Genomic DNA, 24193 nt, shown 5'->3' with positions numbered 1-24193 from the left:
CGGGACCTGCTGCACCTGGGGCGCAGCCACTGTCTGCACCGTGGCCGGGGCGAGGGTCTGCAGCGTGCCATTGGCCGTCTGCGTCAGCACCCTCTGAGCCTGCACCGTCTGCACCTGCTGCTGGATGGTGACTGGCTGCATCTGGGAGGATGTCACTAGGCTTTGGACTTGAGGCTGAAGGACTTGGGAGAAGAGGAGAAAAAAGTCACACGGATGAAGAATGCATTCTGTCACCGTAGCTGCAGCAATAACCGAGGACGGAGCGCCTCATGATCCCCACGCCCACCTGCTGCTGAGGAAGACATGCACAGCCATTTACGAGCTGGTCTAGATAACGAGAACATCCTATCAGGGCTGCATCAATTTCTGAGGGAATGAGTACAAATTATTTTATTACTCTGGGTGCTGGGGTGGTGAGGGAAGCTAACCAGCAAATGACTAACCCTAGCAAGGGAACTGACAGATGTTAGGAACCAACAACTCCCTGGGGCTTCATTTCCTCCCACGAAATGGAGGGCAAGTGTACTTTAGGATGACTGTCTCAGCTTTTAGCCTTGATGCCTCCCCCGGCTCCCAAATCCTCCAAGCCCATTGAAGAACTGTCAGATGCTTTGATATTCAAAGCAACACTAATCCCGCCCAGGGTTCCCCACAGGGTCAGAGGGAAATTTGATGAAAAGGCACTGGAACAGACGCAGCACAACACAGACAGCCATTCACTCGACACACACCGAGGGCCGAATATGAGGCTTGCTATTCAGAGATGTAGCACCTATGTTAAAAGTCATATTCTTCTCCGTAGTGGATCCTTGGGAGATGTTTGTTGAGTGAATGGTTCTCAGTCTATAGGTGCCCAGGGTAAGTGTCAAGACTAATTTTATTCAAGCCTCCTGCTCTAGTTACCAGGACAGCCCTGCATCTGCTATGCTTGCTGGAACCTTTGCCCAAGCATCCTTGAAGCAGGCAAAGTAGATATTAAGGTATTTGAAGAGGCAGAAAGTGAACCATTCCTGCACCACTGTTCTTACTGCTAGTTACCAAAAACTCCCTTAGATGAGACCAAATTGATAGATTCTGTCATTCCCAAAGAGGACAGAACTATTTACAGTCTACCTCAGAAATGTCTGCAAATTGTCACATAAACTTTTGAACCAACCAGTCACTATCATATCTGACTTCTGAATCACCTTGAAAGCTGGTAGCTGCATTCTGGTATATCAAAGGCTGCTGGATGATCCTTGTCTGGGGAGCGGTGCTGAATGTCGGGGTGATCATTACTGTCTGCTGCTGCAGCTGAGCTTGAGGCTGGGGCTGGGGCTGGGGGCGGGGCTGAAGAACAGGAGTTGCCCTCGGCGGAGTGGGAACCGTGGGAACAGTAGTGGGGGGAACCTTGACCTGCAGGGCTGGAGTCTGGGGGGAGGCAGCTGAGGGAGAGAAGGAAGGTAATGGGACCTGGCTGAAGGACCGCTGCATCGAGGGGTCCCCAGCTCCGCCACCACTGCCACCGCTGCCCCCGCCACTGTTGCTGCTGCTGTTGCCACTACCACCACTGCCAGAGAAGGAGCTGCACAGCTGCTCTGAGAACAAGTCCGGGAATTCTCCCACTTGATTGCTGACAAACTGCAGCATCTCTGTGAACAAATGAAAAGGAGTCATTTTATTGCCATCCAAAAAATAAATTAACTTTCAAATTTGCTTAGAAACTGAGGCATGAAAATCCAATGGCTTTCCTAAGACTATATCAGAAATGGGTTAGCAAACCCTCATCTCCCTCTTGTATGGGGAATCACCTGGACCAAGATGACCAACCAAGGGATGACAGGACAGGACTTCATCAGTTGATGTTCTTTTTCCTCCTCATCCCACCTCCAGGCCCTTTCTCCCACTTTGCTGATTGTTTGTATCAGGCCTAATAGGAGCTACCTCTGTGCTAGGTGAGTGTTGCTTCTGGAGAGTACTGCTGGTCTCATTCTACAGTTGGGGACACTGGGGCAGAAAGTGGGTAGTCATTGTCCTAAGGCTTTAGAGCTCAGAGGACACCTTCAGTCTCAGCACTGCTCCCATGGCAGAACAGAACAGCTGCAAAGCTGTGCCAGACCCTAACTCTCCTTCACCCCAGGCAGCCTTCGCTCCTCACCACAGGCAGGCTCTGGCCTTCTCTCCAAGATGGGCATAGTCCTGGGCACTGTTGGTACCCTCAGGACTACACAAGGATGATGAAGTTGATGGCCCCTGACCCATGGATCTTTAGAGGTGGAATGGATGGAAAAACCATCCATAAAGTCCAGAACAGGGAAATAACTTGGCCAAGGTCACACAGCTCATCAGAGCACAGCCAGGATTAGAATCAGTTCTCCACCTCCCAGCTTTGTGTTCTGCTACTACACCACAGTGCACTCACTGCCAGAAGGTCACGGCAGAGCAACCCGGGCCCTGGACTCCATGCTTTAGAGGGCCCACTCTGACCCTCCTCTGGTTGTGTCCCTTCCCTTTGGGCACCGAGTCTGTGAGGCCAAGGGGATATCCACTTAGAGACCATGCCTCCCTTCTAGATCACGCTCCAAGTACCTGGGACCCCCAAATACCCGGCCCAAAGAGCCTCAAGCCTGCGTCCAGAGACTCTTCCCCTGTTCATCCTCCCAAAGATTTACCAAAACTCAACTTAACCCATGATGTAATGCCTTGACTCCTTCCTCCTCATAGGGCTGGTCCCCATGAGGAGTCTGGGGCCTGAGCTTCGTCCCAGGGGTTTTCAGATCTACAATTCTCCACACTGTCCACATTCCCTCCTCTTTCCTCTCCAATGCATTCCCAAGAAGCTACTGCTTGTTCCTGAACTGTGGCACCCTCCCTTCCAAACACTCAAGCCCACACGATGCTCTGATGTGGTCACCAAAACAAAAAAGCAAAAACACCATCTCCATTCATTCCCAAACCTCCACCAGCAAGTCCCTCCCAGGCCTCTAACAGTGTGTGTGTTGGGGGGCAGGGGGCGGGGGGGTCTGGGCTATGAAGAGCCTGATGTTAGGCAAGCAGAAAGCTACTGGGGGTTTCTAGTGTAACCTCCATACAGGATAACTGGAGTTTAGCAGTTCAGCACTGCAAGTGTCCAGTTAGTTCAACCTGCTGCCAAAACAGCATCTCAGAGGATTAAATGACAATGTAATAGTAGTATTTCCCAACACCTCAACACTCTGCTCTGACCCCACTCAACCTGTTGTATACAGGAGGAAGAATCGGGCAGATTGCCACAGATACTGTAAGTTGTACCAACCAATTCCAATTCCTGGTAGATGATTAAACTAAGAAATGTCCTCAAACTCAGCAAAAAATGTAAACAAAACACAATTTAGAGCTGACACGTTCCAAGTACAACTCAAGATTATGAAAAGCTTTAAGAAAATGATTAAGAGAAACCTAATAATTTGTTGAGCTTTTCTCATAAAATCCCAACTCTGGGGAATCAACAGAGAGGTCTGCTTTGTGAGCCAAAAGAATGTCACTCCCTGGCTGATTGTTTTAATCCATGGAAAGCTAAGGAGGGTAGAAAGCCAAAGAGGCCAGAGGCCTGGAAGACGGGCACAGGCTTTGGCACTAGGTGGGTCTCAAGGGGTCCCCCTAACCAGCTGTGTGAAGGTGGGCAAGTCACTTCTCTCTAACCGCGGTTTCCTCACCACCAAAGGCTGCCTTAAGGATATTCACTTGGCTTCTTGGTTGTGGGGATTAATACAATAATTTATGCAAGTGCCTGGTGAGGGGCAGACCCTTGTAAAGGTCCCTATCAGTGGTGCTTCGGGAGCACCTACTACACAGAGCACTTGGCTCCACTTCTCTCATCCTGGTCGAGAGCTCTTCAAGACCTTGGGGAAGACGTGGGCTGGTGTGGTGAAGTAACCTGCAGAGGTCACAAAGCAGGTTAAGAGTGTGTAGGCAGATGGGATAGGAATGTTTAAAGTAAAAAAAATCCTTTTCAACTCACACATGTCAAGCTCTACTGGAGCCATCTGCAGCCAGGCAGATGGGCACTGGGCTGAGTGGCGTAGAGGGGCCCATCAACACGGAGCACTCGAAGGCAGAAGTAATGGGAAGAGGCTCTTTGAGCCACTGCTCCAGCAGGGTGCACAGGGCCTCCCCGGGACCCCATCTGGTCTGTAGTGACAGAGAGGGGGAGGCCCCACCAACGGGAACGAGGCCTGGAGAAGGAGACACAGGAGGCCTACCCCAGGCGCAGTTTTGCTCTGTGAAACCGAGCTACACCCCAGGGGAGCATCCTAACGTCTCCTTGCTGTTCCCTGTTCCAGTCGTTCGTGTGCTGTGATTATACAGGCTCTCATTTCCACAGGGAGCCCAGAAACCGAGGAGAGGGAGGCCTGGGAGGAGGCACAGCTTTCATGAAGCTTTGAAAAGAAATTCCAGTGCCTGCATGATGAGCTGTGGCCCCCAGAGCTGGAGATGGGCAGGCCACCTTCAAGGCCTGCAAACCCACACTCACCTCGCAGAGGTGCTCCTGGCGGTCACCCTCCCCCACCCAAGCCACACTCTAGTTTTTTTAGCTGCTTCTTAAACTAAGGGTTAAGTTGCTTAATAAAGTAAGCTGGGTCCCAGGAAACTATATGTGGGTGTTGGTCTCTTTAAAATCACGTAACCAAAATTAGAGGCTCGGGCTGTCACTTGTGCATTGTAGCTCAACCAGGGCCTCATCCAAAGAGACCTCAAGTTCACATGTACTTTATGAAGCTTGTGACCTAGAGGTAACATAAATCACTTTGCCTAGCTCAGCCTAGTGGCATCAACCTGAGAATGAGGTAGCCTGAAATCTGGTTGGAGTAATTCTGGCCAGGAAGAAGGAATCTGTGCCCCAAATAGAGTAACAGTGTCTCCAAACTGTAGCCAGTCAGTCAGTCAGTCAGTCAGTCAACAATCCTGTAGTGGGCGTTTGTTACCTAGCCCTGTTAGGTGCTGGGAGAACTATTTTACAAAGGTCATTTACTCTTATATTTTGTATTTACTATGCACCTTGTGTTAGGCAATGTTTTAAAGTAATTTTCTTCTTTAAATCAGAAAAGTAACATATTCACTACAGAAAAATTTAGAAAAAAGGTAAATGAAAAAAATAAAAATCAAAAATCATCCAGCAATTCTACCTCCCTGAGACATGCACTGTCAGTGTCTTGATGTGTGTCCTTCCAGACTCCTTCTATACAAGGCTTGCTTGCACACACAAGCAATGCACACATATGCAAATGGTTTTACAAAAATGGGATTACACTGAAGATGCTATTTGGTACTCTGTTTCTTTTGCTTAATAAAACATGAAGAGTTCAGTGCCAGCCATTCTGGATGTAACGTTATCCTTTCTGAGAGCCCCACAGTACTGTATTGTATTGATGCACTAGAATTTAACCACTTAGTGATGATGGATGGGTGTTTTCAATTTTTCAGCACTAGTAACAACTCTTAGAAAAATCTTTTCCCACTTATTGGATTATTGTCTTAGGATAAATTTCTGGAAGTTGGATGGCTGGGTCAAAGGCCAGGTGCTTTGGAAAGGTTATAACAATCTATTACGCGCCTGCCAGCATTTCCACACATCTATTTCTGCCCATCAGATAGTGGGAAAAAACAATATCTAATTGTTTTGACTTGCATGAAAGAGTACTAATTAAGGCTGAATGTCTCCCCCAATTTTATTGGCCATTGTATTTCTTCCTTTGTAAACTGCCTGCTCTTGACCTTTGCCTATTTTTCTATTGAGCTATTTGTCTCTTTTTAATGATTTGAAAATGTTCATATATTATGGACATTTGTTCTTTCTTATATATTTGCAAATATATGCCCCACTTTGTTATTTCTCTTTTAATTTGTTCAGGAAAAAGAACAACATGGTGATTTAAGAGTTACCATGGGGGCCGGCCCTGTGGCCGAGTGGTTAAGTTCACATGCTCTGCTTCAGCAGCCCAGGGTTCGCTGGTTCGGATCCTGGGTGTGGACATGGCACTGTTCATCAGGCCATGCTGAGACGGCATCCCACATGCCACAACCAGAAGGACCCACAACTAGAATCTACAGCTATTACTAGAGGCTTGGGGAGAAGAAGATGACAAAAGAGAGAAGAAAAAAAAAAGATTGGCAACATATCTTAGCTCAGATGCCAAGCTTTAAAAAAATAAAATAAAAAGAGTGACCATGTGCTAACCTTGTAACATGCGGCAAGTTTTACCTCTCTGAGCCACAGTTTTCTCATCTATAAAATGTGGCTAACAATTATACTGAACTCACAGGGTTGTTCAAGAGAATTCCCACAGAATCAACAGCATGGTGCGTGGCACTTAGTATTAGCCGGCACATGTTATTCAGTGTTTTTTTGACAGTCAGTTTTGCTTTGAGTCTTGTTTTGAAAATGCAAATTTGTTCCAATGCATTGGATATATTAGGAAACAATTTGAGCATAACATGAATTTTGTGTTTACTTATGCATGAGAGAAACACTAGAAAATGCTGAAATGAGCCACATAGGAATACACAAAGGGCACGTACACACACACCCCAAACATCTACCAGCTTCGCTGGGTTTCTGCATGTGTTATAAACCATTATCCATCCACATCTCGGGTCAGAACTTTCCATTCGACTTTAGGGAGCCCTCCTTCCATCACTTCACAATAACTCACAGGCTATAACCTTTCAATGTCCAATTCCACAAGCAAACCTCAGGTCTTTTTCAAGGTAAAGTACCATATTTATTGTGGTATTTATATATTTCTTAGGCACTTAACACCTGTAAAACTGTTTTATGAGGTTCTTATCTTTTTTTAAAAGTCTTTTTACTTATTTATTTTCTTTTTTCATCACCTCTGAGGTTTTTGAGAGTTGTGATCCTAATCCCATTTTCCCCATAAGCCCTGTGGTTTTTATTGCATGATTTTGCACAGTGCAGTGACTTTTAGGAATGCACACATTGCATTACAGCAGAACTGACTGTACACAAAGCTTAACATTGTGTAGTGGAATTACATGGTTTTGTGTTACACTTTAAAAGTCCCTAATCTCCAAGATAATAAGGATATTCACCTAAACTTTCTTCATTTACTTTTGTTGACTTATCTTCCAAATTAGAGCTGCCCAACAAACTTAAGAACACAGAAATAAGCACGGTGTGTGATGTGTGTAGGCCGCTGGGAATGAGATGGACCACAACTAGAGGGGGTGAGGGAGGTAACCACAAAATCTAACTCCCAACAAGTATCTTTGAGCAACAAGTGTCCTGCTTACAAGCTGATGATGCTAACTACCCTCCTAGGATGTTTTTTCTAATAATGAAAAAAATATTAAAATAATTTTTAAAAATCAAATGTAGACCAGTATCAAACATGAAGGTCAATAAGGAGATAACTTTTCATTTCTCCACCATTCTGCTATTTGTGACCTCTACTGCTTTCTCAGGACCTAAAATATCAATACCCCCATTCAAGTCACCCAGAGGAGCAGTTAAGGATCTGGGGCTGTCAACCACACCCTTCAACTCAGAAGCCCTGAAATGCAAGCAATAACATAAGAAGTGTAGGAAGAATTGTAACAGGCAAATTGGTGCCTAAAATCACTCCACTCAAACACCAGGCGGCACCTTCATTTGGTTAGCTCGAGCACAGGGACAGCCTCGTGTACTTCAAGGGGGTTCTGGGTCACCTTCCTGGGGAAAGGGAATCTGGAGGAGGTGCGGAATGACACAGGATGGCAAACTAGTGATGACTCAGGCATCCTCTATTTTAAGTTAGGCATCAGTGAGCTCCTGTTACTGGAAAAGAAACCACAAAGGAAATTTGGGTGGGGAGGTGGGAGTTCTCAAATGTTTGTGTCTCATAACATACACAAATGTGTCATATATTCCCTTGCGTACATTAAATATTACATAAAACGTAAAAATCAGGAGAAAAAGAAAGCACAAAGAGAAGCCAAAGTCATTTTCAAATGGTCTTCTGGTCTGATCTGTCCCCACCTGCTCCGGGTGGGTGTCAGGGGCAGCCTCAGAAGGCCCCAGCTTGGCTGGCCAGTCCTGGCTTCTCTGGTCCAACACAGCAGGGGACCTGAGCCAGCTCTCAGAGTTTCAACCAGGACAGTGATCTTCAGCACCACCTTCAATTGCTCTTTCTTCTTTCCTCTGCTCTAAGTTCACTATGAATTTCTGGCAGGTCTCCTGTGGTATCACTGAGTTCTCCCTTTGCTCCACTTCCACACTCGGCCTTGATTTCAGCCACAGCCTCCTACCCAGTGACAATCATCTTCTCTGAGTATCTTGTTGGTCCAATAGTCTTTCAAATCAAATCAAATCAAATCAAATTCCTCTCTCTCTTTTTTTTTAAAGATTTTATTTTTCCTTTTTCTCCCCAAAGCATCCCCGGTACATAGTTGTATATTTTTAGTTGTGGGTCCTTCTAGTTGTGGCATGTGGGACGCCGCCTCAGCATGGCTTGATGAGCGGTGCCATGTCCGCGCCCAGGACCCGAACCGGCAAAACCCTGGGCCACCAAAGCAGAGCAAGCGAACCTCACCACTCGGCCATGGGGCCAGCCCTCCCAAATCAAATTTCTTAAACATGAGCTTCAAAGCCTCCTACCAATTGCTCCCTCCTACTCCAAGGGATTTCACTTCCCACTCAACTGAGCTCATCATCCACCCCAGAAAAACACCCACTCCCTTTTTGGCAAATGCCTTTGGAGGGTGGGGAAGCTTTCTCTGAATGCAATTGCCATGCCTCACCTTTTCTGCTTCTTACCACCTTCTTCCTTTCTGAATTTCACAATTCCATTTCAAAACACCTTAAAATTATCTTCACCAAGGACTCTTTTTCACCTCAGATCCAGCCATCTTTTAGCTCCTGAACCTGGATGACTTATTTGTTAAGAAAAATCACCCAAAACTTGAAAACAAGGCAAAAATACTACAGCACTGTCTAACCTGCCCACCTTAAGGTCATCTGATGCTCTATGGAAACAGAAATTTGTTTGACTTTCTATTTACTACTGATTAGGCCCACATTCTGTAAAGTCAGATGTTAACTTGTAAAAAATTGATAAGTTGCAGATGATTTCTGTCTGGTAAAAAAGATAATCTCAAAGGCTTTGTTTTTATTGCCCTGTAGGAATTAACTAGTTTTGCATCTAAATTTGCAATCTTATTCCTAAATTTGTTTTCCTGCTATGCAAGTATCAGTTTCTTGCACTCTCCTTGGATCCAGCTTTGTCATTCTGCTGGTTTTCGCATTAAAAATCTTAAAAAAAACCTTTGACATATGTTGATGATATATTAGTATGTTTTTAACTTTTTAAAAATTTTATTTTGCCACATTACACACAGTAAGTTATATTTTTAAATGCTTTTCTTGTATCTTGTGCTCCATAAGCTCATGAACAAAATCTTCCATTCCTCTGTACCTCTCCAAGCACTAAGGACTCTGATAGTTAAAAAACCTGGCATTACTTCACTGAAATGATTCCAAAGCAACTTTCATGCAATCTATAAAACTGGCAATCATGTTTTCCGAACCAAAACTGGAAGGGACACATCACCTCACAACGGGACAAGATATTTTTGACATTTTGATTATCCTGGAAAATCTGGACAAGTCTATGCAACTTCTGTAAAGCTTCCACTTTTGGTGAAGTAGGCATACAAATGCAAAAGGATTTAAGCGTGTTGAGCATCCACTGTGTGCTGACCCACAGAGATGGCAAAATACCCCTTGACCTCAAAGAATTAAGTAAAGTAACACAATACCATCTGTGGTGATTGTCATAGCAGACAAGGAGGACGCAGGGAATGTGATAAAATCCCTGACTCCAGCAGGAGAGCAGCTTCCTGAGGGAGCTGGATTGAAGGCTGATTGGGATGCAAGATGCCTTCTAGGCTCAGGGAATCTCATAAGCCAAAACTCAGAGGCAAAGAGCTGCATGGTGGGCCACTGAAGAGAACAGGTGACTGGCAGGGCACCAGGCTGGGCAGGTAGTCAGGGCCAAATTATGAAGGGTTCTGTAGCTCATGGGAGTGAACTTGGTCTTTCTCCTTATTAAAGAAAGAAAACCACAGCAAGTCATCCAACAATACCCTAGTAAGGGGAGCCCCTCCAGCTCAGCAGTTGCCCACTCTGGCTTGTACAGGGGGCCTGCTGGCCTGCCCAGAGGCCCATAATTTTATGAACTCATTAGGAATCATTCTGAGCAAAAACCAGGGCTAAATTTTGACCTGGGAGGAGAATATCAGAATAGCTGAAATTAAAACTCCAATGACTTCATTAGCTGATGAAGAGAACCTTCTGAAAATCGATTAAAGAAAAGTTCTGGTTGTGTATGAGGCTCTAAAAAATGATTAGCACCAGGAAACAGTCCACCTCTAGGACTGTGTGAAGGAAGTGTGGCAAAGAATCAGACTAATGGAGGAAAGCGGGATGTGAAAAAGCTAAACCAAGAACTAACTGGAAGGCCAAGCAGAATGGGAATTCCCAAATTTAAATTTGAAGAGAACTGGCTAAAGAAGAACTGGCTATAGAACCAGCAAGACCGGACCGTGAATCTAGAAATGTAATGGCTGTTCTGCCCTTGGAAAAATTCTAATGACTCTCCCTGAGACTCAGTTTCTTTACTTGTAAATAAGGGAATAATCCAGGTTCTGATGGGAAATATATTAATATATAGGAATATGTCCAACACATAATAAAATGTATTTGACTCTTTCATAGCTTTTTTTTTTTAACATAACAAATTTGAAAAGGGGAACATCTCCAGGTTAGAGTCCAGTTTAACCTTTGAATAAAAGCCAGTGGACAGGGCCGGCCCAGTGGCGTAGTGGTTAAGTTTGCATGCTCCTCTTTGGCAGCCCAGGGTTTATGGGCTCAGATCTTGGGCGCGGACCTACAGGGCCAATCTTCCTCACCAAAAACAAAAAAGAGAGAGAGAGAGAGCCAATGGTCATACTATTGATGTTTAAAAGCAAAAACAACTCAGTGACAAAGCTAATAAACTTTTCTAATTAGAAATCATATTTATATTTTACTTAAATGTAAAAAAGGTGGTTACGACTGAAATTAAATTCATTTCATATTGAGTCTATTGGACAATGTAATTAGAGCTCCCACCAATCCCTACTTAGTATACTTTACATCAATCCTGAGACCAGTATTGTTATTCTACTTCACCACGAGTGGGAAAAAGAAGGTTCAAAGGAATTAAATAGCTTGCCCAAGCCCCTAACACAGGCTACTAAGGGACTGAGCCGAGATTTGAATTTAGATTTGTATTTAGGTTTGTCTGAGTTTCTCCTCTATGCACACCAATTTCCCCTATAAAACAAACACTTCTTGGATTTTACGTTTATGCTCATCACAACTTGGGAGAAAGATGCAAGACAGACCTGGGATAACGATAAGGTAAGGAGAATCTGGGGGTGTGTGTGGAGGGGGGCACTTATGTAATCCAAGGCATTCTTCCAATATTAAGTTCAACGCTAACAGAAGACTAATCTCAGGGTAAGCACCCATCTAACTGACTCGTCAGGGGAATAGGGGAGAGATATTGGCTGTGTGTATTTTGCAAATACAGCTTCCTATCCAAATTATTAAATTATTCTCCAAATGAGACCTTCTGCCCTGAGAAAATGCTCCTTTCTAGAACAGTCTCTGTCTCTTTTTAAAAATAAAGAACAGGGGCCGGCCCCGTGCCTGAGTGGTTAAGTTCACCCACTCTGCATCGGAGGCCCAGGGTTTCACCGGTTCGGATCCTGGGTGTGGACATGGCACAGCTCATCAAGCCATGCTGAGGCGGCATCCCACATGCCACAACTAGAAGGACCCACAACTAAAAATATACAACTATGTACTGGGGGGCTTTGGGGAGAAAAAGGAAAAAAAAATAAAATCTTTAAAAAAAATAAATAAATAAAATGAAATAAAAAATAAAAATAAAGAACAAATCAATAAAGACACATCCCTTAAGTCATGTATTCAACAAACTTTAACTTAGCCTACTGTGTGCCAGACACAAAATTAACCACCTTCAAGAGGCATAAGTTCTGGTGGAGAAACCCTGTGTAAACATCTGCCAGGGATGGGTGTTAAGCATTAGGGTGAAAAGAGGTGCAAACTGCAAGAGGAATCTGCTGGAATATGATGCATAAAAAGCTTTGTTGGGGCCAGCCCGGTGGCACTGCGGTTAAGTGCGCACGTTCCCCTTTGGCAGCCCGGGGTTCACCGGTTCAGATCCCAGGTGCGGACATGGCACTGCTTAGCAAGCCATGCTGTGGTAGGCGTCCCACATATAAAGTAGAGGAAGATGGGCATGGATATTAGCTCAGGGCCAGTCTTCCTCAGCAAAAAGAGGCGGACTGACAGCAGATGTTAGCTCAGGGCTAATATTCCTCAAAAAAAAAAAAAAGCTTTTGTTGTTGATTTTTACTACTATTTATCTCATGTCTGTGTGTGAGTACATGGTAAATTTATATGCAAAATGTAAACATGATTTTTATTGGAAAAGAACTTCGTTAGCACTGTCACCCAGCTGTTTTTGCTTTTAACATCTTGCTAGCACTTTCACACACTGTGTTATATAATCTTCAAATCACCCTGTGAAGTAGCTGTTTCAAGCGCTCATTTAGATGAGTTAATATTCGTATTATTAACAGTGCCTGGTGCATAATAAGTGCTTGAAAAGTGATGGTGGTGGTAGCTGTTAAACAGGAAGAAACAAGTCCAAGTCCAAAGACTCAGGCAGGCGGGTAAGCAAGTGGCAGACTGAGGTAGGAACCTCCTTCTCCCTCTTCCGAGCCTGGTGCTCTTTGCGGAAGCACCCTGCTCCAGGAGCGGTCCAACAACCACACTGGGGTGCTTCCTCTCTGGAGTCCCTCACTGTGGCTGGGCTCTAGAACACTGCAGTCAACAACCAAATGCCACACCAAAAGTCCCCACCTGTGCAAGAGCCTCACTCTGTGTCCCAGCCAGGGAAGCCGGGCCTCCAATCCTTACCTAACTCCAAATTAGAGGCATCAGATTGTTGGTACCCTACGTTTTAAAGGCTGCCCATCTTATTCCATTTATTTCTTTTAAATGAATGCCTACTCTTAGAAAGGGGTCCAGGCTAGACTCTGAGAACAACAATTAAGAAGAAAAAACTCAAGCCAATGAGCAGTAGTAATAATAAAAATAGTATAGGAATTGTTATTTACTGAGCTCTCACTGTATGTCAGCAACCGTGTTAAGCGCTTTGCACAGATTTCCTCATTTAATCTCCACAACACTTTGAGGTAGATGCCACTATCACCTCCACTTCACAGGCAAGAAAAATGAGGCACAGAGAAGTTAAGTAACTTGTCCAGCGTCCCAATCAGCAGCTGGTGGAGTGAGGATTTAAAGCCAAGCTCTCAGCCACCACACTGTACAGGCGTTTTGGTTCTATTATTGTACGGATGTCACCAAACAGAGCCTGGCAGCAGGCAGATGCTCAGTAAGTGCCTCATTCAAGAATGAGAAAACGCCCCAAGCTCAGGAAGGAAAGGTGTGTCATCCAGGTCTTCCTGTAATTCCCAGCTCTTCGTCTGCTCCCGCCCTGCACGGGACTGTTCTCTGTTTCACTCTCCTGGAACAAGAGACTGAAAGGTGAGCAAGACGCAGAGAGTGAGACTCCAAGGAACCGATCCTGCACTATCTTGTTCTGTAAGACGAGGGTCTCGTCTTTCACAATGCCCGGTGACCGGGTGTCAACAAAGTCTAGCACAAGCCACTTCGCCTGAATTGTCCTCCTCCTGGGGGCAGAGTCTCCATAGCAGGGGATCTCAACCTTTTTCAGTCCTTAAACCATTCAGGCAAAAATGAAAGACTCCAACGACCCATCATTCTATCCTTCCACTCACTACCACACCTCCAAATCTCTCTAAGACTAAAAACAAAATACTTGCAAAGCAGCTTATTAAATCACGCTACAAACATCCACCCAGCGCCTGCATATGCTGTGTACTATGGTGCTGGGAGCTGAAGGATCCTGAGTGCCTTGCGTGGGACTTGGCACAGAGCAAGGACTCCAGAGTGTTGGTTCCCTTCCCACCCCCCAATCTCACAGGGAAGACAGAGAAACCCAACTAACTCCATTGATGGTGAAAAGGGCAAGAACAGACAAGTGTCTCACAAAGAACAGGCTTTCAGAGAGTAGACCCTGGCAGGCAGTAAAAGCTGAGCCTGGAAGAACGAAGACAGCATTACCAGTTAGAGAGAGGGGTATTGAAGGCAAAGGAAACAGTCTGAGCAAAAACCACAGCACCAGGAAATGCCCGTAAGTTGCTGAAGTCGAGAGTGTGGAACAGAGTGGAGAGGTGGAGCTGCTTACAGTTAAGCTGTGAAAGGCCTTGACGACACCATACGGCACCAGGCTTTTATTTCAGAGGCAAGGAGAGGCACAGAAAACCTATGGGACATTCGCCGCTTTTGTTTTGTCTGTCCACCATCTGACCCTCTTCTCCATCAGCACCCTGATCTTCCTTTTGGAGAATTCCATTTGGAATTCCAATTTGGGCGGTCTTGGTGGACGTCAAGGCTTCCTGCCAGTTGGCTCTGATTAACGCATGTTCCCACCAGGAACGTGACTCTTGCAGGAATGACCCAAGAAAGCAGTGGACAAGGCAGAGATCACCCAGGAAAGCAGGGACAAGGCAGAGAGCACCATGGCGGAGGGGTCCTAACACAGTAGCCCCTAGGCTTTCCTCAGCTGCACTCTGCTGCTGAGCCTCCCTTGGTTCTGGCCCATTTCCCAAATCCGGCCCTCCAGTTTTTCTGGTCAGTTCGTGCACCAAACTTCTAATAAACTCCTTTTCTGTTCAAGCTAGCCAGAGGCAGTTTCTGCTGCTTATCACCAAGACTCCTGACCAATACAGAACACACTGAAGACGAGAGGGACTTGAGCAAAAGTGTTTGACAAAGATAACAACAGTTATCAAGACTATAGTCTGCAAATCACCACACACAGGAGCTCCAGTGCAGGGGTGAAGCCTGTCAAAAAGGGCTCTCTGCTCAGCTTGGAATGCGGCTCCTCTCTCCTTCCACCTCTTAACCCTTAAGACCTCAGCTTACAAGACACCTCTACTCTGCAAGAAGCCTTCTCTGATGCCACCTCTCCCCTAGTTAAGTGCCCCTCCTGGACGCCATCCCAGACCTTCCAGATTCAGATCTTTGGGGGTGTACCCTGGTGGGTTCTTAGGCACATTAAAGTTTGAGAACTTCTGTCCTGTCCTGTACTCTGGCCACAGTGAATCACACGTTCCTGGAACACGCCACAGTATTCCCAGCTTTGGTCCAACTCTGTCAAAATGAACACCCAGCCCCTTCTTCTAAAGCTTGTTCACTCATCCTTCACAACTCAGTTCAAATGCCGAAGTCCCTGGGAAGATTCTCCTAATTGTCTTCCTTACTGCTCCCAAAACTTGGAGTTTGTCCCTCTGTTATGGCCTCTGTTGCATTTTGTTTCATATTATGACTGGTCACTTAGTTGTCAGCTCCTTGAGAGTTGAGACTGATTCATTCATCTGTAAAACCCCAAAGAGTTTATGGCACTGTGCTGGGAATAGAGTGGATACTCATTCATGCTGAACTGGATGGAACAAACTTTAAAAATTAAATTAAAAATTTAAAAAACAACTTCTTGGGGCCGGCCCAGTGGTGTAGTGGTTAAGTGCGCACATTCCGCTTCGGTGGCCCAGGGTTCGCGGGTTCGGATCCCAGGTGCAGACATGGTACCAGGTGGCAAGCCATGCTGTGGTAGATGTCCCACATATAAAGTAAAGGAAGACGGGCATGGATGTTAGCTCAGGGCTAATCCTCCTCAAAAACAAAACAGAACAACACAACTTCTCACCAGAGCAGGGGCTCCTAGACAGGCTTCCTGAGTCAGGGTATCTCGTACCTCATTCCCACAGGGCAGGGAAGAGTCTGGGATCCCATGTCAGAGGCCCAAGTTTAACTCCTGACTCCATTCCATCCGCATGGGAAACCTCGGGCAAAACATTTTCTCTCTGTCTCAGTGTCTTTATCTGCAAAATGGGAATAAAAATGAAGCTTCTACTTCACAGCACTATTAGGAAGACAAATATATCAGCAGGACTTTCGTAAAATGGAAGGCCTCATAGGAATGTTCACACAGGAAGAAGCCTTAGTTCCCCTTGCTGCTGTGGGGTGGGGAGGGCTTGAGCTGAGTAGACACCAGTTTAACAAGGCAGTTCCACATCTGGTTCAGCAGCCAGAATTTCATCACTGTTCTAAACCAGACTCTGAATTCAACAGACCAGTTCCACAAAGCTAGATTATAAGAGACATTTAGACACATATTCATCAGCAATTCCAAAGGCCTGAGAGATGCAGAAAGAGTTCTGTTTTCCAGTTTCCAAGCCCTTCAATGATTTAGGATTAGTTTCTAAACAGAGGTTCCCCAGAGAGCCTTACCATGAGGCCCAGGCTCTAGGATCCTGCTACTTTTTAAAAAATTCCATCATGTCAACAAAGTTTAACCCTTGAATCTTGTGGCTAGAAATGGAACACTTTACCCTGCACTCTGTGACTACTCCTCTGTGTCCTGCCCACCACACCTATAAAAGCTCTTTCAAAGGAAAAAATAAACATTCTAAAACTGTATTCTAAAAAAAGGCTCCTTGGCCTTAAGAGTCAACTTGCAAACTGAAGTTCCTCATTCAGTCTCAGAATCAAAAGAGAATGTTAGTTCCTGTCCTCTTCCTTGTATGTGCTTTAGCATACTTAATTCTTGCAGCACCTGTGATGTAGAAATCCCCATCACCACCTTACAGCGGAAGCTCAGAGAAGTGCTGCAGAACCAAGGGGAAGTCACTTTAAGTGCCCAGCAGAGCAGACCCTTCATGATAAACACACGTTGACTGAATGTGCACCTGAGCAGAAGACCCCTGGGTTCTCTCTAGCTTCAGCCCACCATACCACCTTGTGTTCACAACTTAGCAGCCTGCTCATATCAAACAGGGATGTGCCAGGGAGTAGAGGAAAAGTACATGGGTTTTGGGGTTGGGCCATTCTCCCACTTACTAGTTGTGTGATCTGGGCCTCTTCATACCTTGGAACTGGAGAAAGCATTAAAAGCAAAAATGTACATGAGACAACATAGGCGAACGGTTGTTCACACTGTCTGAGGGCAGGGACCTTGCTTACCCTGCCAGCGCTGCACCCAGAGCCCAGCACAAAATAGGCCCCAGGTAAAGGTCTCCACTGCAGGTCTGACCAGACAGTGTTGGGCATGTAGTGGGTGCTGCCCACACAGTAATTTCAAAACCTGGTGAACACAGGTTTTTTGGAGACAGTCAATAACTAATAAAGACCAAGATGAGTCACGTTCACCCAGAGAACATCGATGCCCCTCAGAATAAATGACAATACACCTGTGGAGGATCAAGATGAAACGGCCCCTATTCACTATCAAATATATGCATGTAAGAAGAATTAAACACAACAGAAAAGAGCTATCACAAGTTGAGATCTAGCTCTGCCCAAGAAATAATTACAGAAAGGTCACCCAAGTAGCTCAGAAAAACTTGATTGGCTTTAAAAAGTTCAAAGGAAAGTATTATGAGAAATGAGCCTATTCATGACAAAAGGGCATTTCCTAATATTCTGTAGATTTTGGTGAAAAGTGGTCTTAAGAGAAATATAGTGAAAGGAAGCAACTTTCAGAACACCATTTATAGCGATGGAAAGCCCCAAGAATTTTTATGTAAGGATGCACTGAAATTTCAGGACAGCAAGGACTGCCACCTCGAAACTGCATGAAAGAGAATGCAGACAGAACAGAGTCCCAGTGAAACAATGTAAAACGAGAAAACATTTTTCAAGTCTCCCAAAGCAGAGGGCTGAAAATAAGAAACTGCCGTATCTTAAGGAGCAATTTTAAAAGTAAAGAGAGTGAGCAAACCAGATAAAGGACCATTCCAAAAAACCACAAGTGGCAAAAGTGCAAGACAACTGCAACCACTAGGGTCCTGGGTAAGCAGAGGGACATATGAGGCATGGGACAAGATGGCTCAGAAAGTTGGTTGCTACCCACTGACTGTCCAGTGGTTGCGAGTACAGAAAAGTCAAGTGAGGACCGGGAGGCCAGGACAGAGGGGTACTGTATGTGTGCATTGTCGAGGGGCTGGAGTGGCGTCAGCTCTCAACTGGCCTACATGTGGCAAAGGGGCAGAATAAAAGGCCTAGAGTTCTGGACTCTGGCTGGAAGCTGAGGGAAACAGGCCCTCTCCTACACTGGTGGGGTATAAACTAGTACACCCACTGTGGAGAGCAGTCTGACAGGATCTCTCAAAACCACAAATGCACAAAGAGCCAGAGAGAGTGTTAGTTCCGCCCCTTCCTTTTATGTTTTATTTCACTGGATTCTTGCAGCATCCATGGTGTGGATATCACCATCCCCACGTCGACCCAGCAATCCCACTTCTGGTCATTTTTCCTGCACCTGTACCTGTACCTGTGCGAAATGAAGAATTGACAAAGCTATTCAACACAGCATTGTTTTTAATGGTAGGACTGGAAACATCCTCAAATGTCCACTAAAAAGGGACTGGATGAATGAATTATAGCACATCTACACAATGGAAAACCACGCAACAGTGAAAACGACTGGAAAGATCTCTAAGATATATTGTTAAGTGAAAAAAAGGGCAAGGTGCAGAGAAACAAAGCTTACAGCAGGCTACCTATTTGTGAAAAAATAAAAAGAGGAGCAAAACTGAAAATCCATACTTATTATTTGCTTGTATCTGCATTAAGTAAGTTCTGAAGGAGGTGAAAGAAACTAAAAAATTAATTACTTGTGAGGAGGTGGGGGTTGCGGGCCCTAAGCAGATGGTGAACAGGACTGGGAGCAAGCCTTTTCACAGGACTCTTAAATACTTTTAATTTTGCCATATGAATGCATTACCTTCTTGAAAAAAATAAAAATATTTTCCAAGTAGTAAGTCCCAATCACCACAGTAATCTATAGCACGGGAAAAGTTTTAAAAATGAAAGGGCTACAACTGGCAGTGTGTAAGAGCTGTAACACAGCTCTTGCCTTGAAGAGTCCTCTTTGGGAAAGACACACTAATGAACCAACTACTCATTGCTCATAGGTGTTCCGAGTGACAGTCCTTATATTAATGAAAAACCACAAATGATGCAAATGTTCCACAGGGACACGGATATGCCAGAGTTTGCCTATTCAGATGGATTGTATTGCATTATATGGCTATTATCCCTCAACTAATTCAGCATTTAGCAACCTGTAAGTGAAAATGCTGCAGCAATTTGTATGTACATTGATAAAGTTCAGGCCAGAATTCAGAGAGATATAGACACCTTAATATTCAGGAAGTGTTATTTGAATAAAGTTGCTTAAGAATTTCCTTTTTTAATTACAAAATTGAGGAGAAAAAAGATCTAGTGGAGACAGAAGAAAAATATATTTTTTTTAAAATGCCAAGACACGAGCTGAGTACTCATACTCATTCTCAAATGACATGTCATTCTCAAATGACAGAAAAGACTGCTCAGTGAGAGGTAGGCAGCACCCAAGAGTATTAGGCCAAAGGCCTGGGTGTGAATGTGAACGATGTTTCTCAAGGGCGAGGCCAAACAGACCCAGGAAGAAGGAGAAACCCAAACAGACCAGTTCAGTGGTCTGAGCAGAAAAACGTGTCCCAGGAAATGGAACTAGATGATAGATGAGTTCAGGAGCTAAAACTGGGTGGAAAATAAATAAGCTGTGAGCAACAGCAGCTCTTTCAACCCAAACATTAGCAACAGTGATATATATTCAAGTGTCAAAACAAAGCTAATGTCTTGAAAAAGGTATACACAGGGATAAAAAGCAGATCTGTGCTTCACCTCACCAAGCAGTTTTTCCAAAGTATGACTCACTGGAGAAATGTGAAGTTGGTTTCCACTCCTTCTCCTCACCTCCAGCTCCCAGTGGTGTGCTGGCCACACCCTCCCAACACTCACCCCTGTCTCACCAGGCAGGCCACTCCAAACTTCCCAGTGATGTGGACACCCAGACTGGGGGCCCACCCAACACCCTGAACTTGAAGTGCTTTCCTTTCCTCATTAGACACACCTTTGCAGAGAGCCTCTTCAGGGCCAGGTAGTCAGGGGACTCTGCCAAAGATGGAACTGACTGTCTGCAGGGAAAAGGCAGCAGAGGCCCAAAACAGTACCACCAAAAGTCTCAGCAACTGGAAGTTCCTCTGGGTGTAAGGTGGGCTGCCGGCAGGAGGACTGCATGAATGCAGGTATCTGACAGAGTGAGCCTTCCAGAGCCCACCAAGTAGGGAGAGAGACTGACAGCTCAGTCACAGCAGTGTACACCGTCACGGAATTCAGAACACCAAGGATAAGACACGATCCTACAAGCTTCCAGGGGAGAAAACAGGTCACACGCAAAGGATCAGGAATCAAAATGGTATCAAATTTCTCAACTACTAGAAGCTAGAAGACAACTAGGCAATGCCTTCAAAATTCTGATAAAAAATTATGTCCAACCTAAAATTCTAAACTCATCCAAACTGCCAAACTGGAATGACGTTAGAATAAAGATGTTTTTAGACAAGCAAAGCCCCTCAAAATTTACCTCCAATGTACTCTTTCTCAGGTAGCTTACTGGAAGATGTGCTTTATCAAACTAGGGAGTGAAAAAACCCAGAACGAGGAAACGGGCATCAGCATCGCTCCGGGGGATGATTAAGGGCAGTCCCAGGATAAGTGCAGGGAAGCAGAGCTGGACAACCATCACATGGGGCAAAAAGAGGGAGGGTTTCAGGAGACACATTAAAAAGGGGGATAAAGGAACTGACCACCATATTGAGAGCTTATGTCACAAGATTTAGGGCTGAACTGTTAGTCATGGGAACATGGAAAGTAAGCAAGCAAATAAATGGGGCTATTATAAGTCCTAGGAGAATACAAACAGCCACAAAAAATATAGAGGATCTACCAAGAGACATGAAAACATATGTCTACACAAAAACTTGTACGCGAATGTTCACAGCAGCTTCATTCTTAATATAGCCAAAAAGTGTAAACAACCTAAACGTCTATCAACTAATGAATGGATAAACAAAACACTACACTGCAACATGGATGAACCTCAACCTTCCTTCTAAATGAAGGAAGCCACATATTGTATGATTCCATTTATATGAGTAGGCAAATCCATAAAGACAGAAAGTAAATTAGCTCAATGAAAAGTTTCTTCAACCTTCTCCAAAGAGAACAGCTGCCTCTATTTGCCCATCACCCACTCCCTCCCAACTCCTTTCTGGTTTATCTAGTCTTGGACTCCTTCATCTGACTGCTGTGTCAAAGGGCAAGCTCCTAAGCGCCAAATCCCACGACTCGTTTCACGGCCTTGTCATCCTGGCTGTCCCCTGCAGTACTGTCTCCATCATCCCTCCACTAACCGCTCCTCAGAAAGCTCACCTCCTCTTAGTTTACTGTTCTACCCTCGCCTGCTCTTCCCTCCAGGCTCTGTCTTCTCCTCTCTCCTCGACTTCTCAACAGTGACTACTCCTCAATCTCCATGCCCAGTTTTGACCTTCCCCTGAGTATCTGCCTCACATTTCCTACTGGAGGGACCTCCCCTACCCCAGCACCTCAATTTCAGCCCACTTAAGACACATTTTCATAATCTCCCCAGACCAGCTCTTCTTGCTGGCTTCTGAACTTTCCCAATGTCCCAGGATCAAAGCCTTGATGGGATCTTAGAATTCCACCTCCGCTCTGCCCTCAGGGCCAAGTCTTCACTGATGCCATTCTTGTCGCACCCATCATCTTGCACAACAGCCACTTCCTACCCAAATCCCATCATTCTTAGTATCGTTGTCTCACACTCATATAGCTGCAGGTCCCCCCTAATTGGTCTCCAGCCTCCAATCTTCCTTGCCCATCACCACAGTAGAATTTTCTTAGAACCCATGCTTAATGTGTCATCACTCTACTTGAAAATCCTCAGCAGTTCCCCGCCTACATTCCACAAAACATGTGTCTGGTATGAAGACTCTCCATGATTTCACTCCAACTCACCTTTCAGACCTTATCTTCTACCGTTTGCTTACACACACCACAGACGACAAGAAATCACTAGTCCTTATTTATTTCTAAGGCAGCTTGATCCTTCTTCTTCCACATGCTTGTCATGCTGCTTCTGCCACCCATTCTTTTGGGACCAGCAAAAAGGTCACCTCCATGACTGTGCCTTTCCTGATCCCAGAGAAGAAGATCCCACCTCTCTGCCCTTCCAGAAGACCAGGCTTATCACAGTGCATGAGGCCCTCTCTCATAATACAGATATCTACCACAAAAGGCGTGCTCTAGCGATTCTATCATAAGAGACCTGGGGGTCTGGGACAACAGAGCATTCTGCAGTGGAACAAGGCCCTGGAGATCAACTACACAGGATTTGTTGGGCCTACAGTTTGTTTCTTAAAAAATAAAACAAAACTTGAGCCAACATTTAAAAATCTGGATATTTCACATGAAAAGCTAGACCTGGACATCTCTCGAGAGAGAGGGTAACCCCTCTTCCAAGAGCCCTCCCTTGCCTACCCAGTCTACATTAGGCTACCCCAATCACTCTCTAGAACAAGGACCCATTTAATTTTCTTCACGGTGCCCTGCCAAAAGCGTTTGTTTATGTTATTTGTTCAGCTTGTGTTTCCTCCAAGAACTTAAGTTAAGAGACCTTGTCTGTCTTGTTCAAAGCTATCCTCTGCACTTTGTCCATCATGTACTTAGAAGCCACTCAAGAGATGTGCTGAATGAGCGAATGGATACTGCCTCCTTGGGCCCATACCCTCGAAGGGCACTAATGGACTGCAGCAGGGCAGATGTTGCCAAATGAAGGATTCTGGCCCACCCAGATCTCCTAGAGGTAGGCACGAGCTCTCCAGGTTGCAAGTACCCCTTCTCCCCCACCACAAACATACAAAGGAAGTATATGTATTCGTACCCAGACTCCCTTCTTCCTCACCTGACTTGCTCCTAAAAGCACATTGGCTAGCCACTCCTGATCTAACCCAACCCCAGGGGCTGTGTCTAACACAACTTAAAATCCTGCCCAGCCTGCTGGATTCCATGTGCATTCTACAAATATTTAGTTCTAGGTGTGAAAAATACAGCACGAACAAAACGAAGCCCCTGGCCGTCATGGACCTGACCTTCTAGAGGAACGGATGCATAAGTATTCAGATATTTGTATCTGCAGACTACTGGCCTTTAGCTTGCCCAACCCTTCTTATCCTTCAAGGCCTAGGTCAAGGGCCACCTCCTTGGTGTGGCCTTCCTGGTAAGGCAGACTTTACCGAGCTCCCTTGACGCTGACTTTCACTTACTGCTCTACACAACTGTGAGCTGTTCTACACTTGGCACTACAGTTTTACTGTTATTCATCTCAAGCTCCATGATGCCATAAAATTCTATCTTTTCTTTCTTTTTTCTTTTGAGGAAGATTAGCCCTGAGCGAACTACTGCCAGTCCTCCTCTTTTTTGCTGAGAAAGCCTGGCCCTGAGCTAATATCTGTGCCCATCTTCCTCTACTTTCTATGTGGGACGTCTGCTACAGCATGGCGTGCCAAGCGGTGCCATGTCCGCACCCGGGATCCGAACCTGCGAACCCCGGGCCGCCGAGAAGGGGAACGTGCAAACTTAACCGCTGCGCCACCGGGCCGGCCCCAATTCTATCTTTTCTATCTTCCATGTTCCCTACAGCTCAGAAACTACAGCTGGCACTTGAATACCTGTTGACCAATTGAAGACAGGGAGCCACTTTTTCCCAAATCTGATATGGGGGCCTGTGAAGCCACTGAACCACTGTGGTAGTTTCCAGAACATACATTTTACTCAAAAATCTATGGGATAAAGTTAACACTTAACCAGTAGATAATTTAACATATTACGAATTAGAACAAATATGGATAGATTACGGAACGGGAGTGCAAAATGCACATGAATTTCTTAGTGTGAGCTGGCTGGTAGGCAGCTTTGGACATACTTCTTACTGGCTGTATAACTTTGGGTAAGTTAACGAAGTGCCTTGGGCCTCAGTTTCAGGATCTATGAGAGAGGAGGAGAGTAGTATAATATATTGGTCTCTACCCAATGAGACTGTTGTTAAAGATT

General features: G+C 45.2%; 1 protein-coding gene across 4 annotated transcripts in view; it reads right to left on the bottom strand.

Moving 5' to 3' along the window:
* The window catches only part of SREBF2 (sterol regulatory element binding transcription factor 2), a 58661-nt gene that overhangs the window by 32599 nt on the left and 1869 nt on the right, over window positions 1-24193 (bottom strand). The window contains exons 2-4 of one of the 4 annotated variants that reach the window (XM_070599591.1): window positions 1545-1631; window positions 1188-1424; window positions 1-182 (exon numbers count right to left, since the gene is read on the bottom strand). In XM_070599591.1, the coding sequence (XP_070455692.1) occupies window positions 1-182; window positions 1188-1424; window positions 1545-1631 (506 nt within the window). Of the gene's footprint in view, window positions 183-1187; window positions 1632-15884; window positions 16060-24193 lie in introns of all 4 variants that reach the window. The other 3 variants (XM_070599592.1, XM_070599593.1, XM_070599590.1) reach the window with 3 other exon arrangements.

This window comes from Equus przewalskii, chromosome 29 (genome assembly GCF_037783145.1).
Source record: "Equus przewalskii isolate Varuska chromosome 29, EquPr2, whole genome shotgun sequence".
In the NCBI taxonomy this organism is placed as follows: domain Eukaryota; kingdom Metazoa; phylum Chordata; class Mammalia; order Perissodactyla; family Equidae; genus Equus; species Equus przewalskii.
The sequence above is the reverse complement of the archived record's forward strand: the minus strand, read 5'-3'. Positions and strand labels throughout refer to the sequence as shown.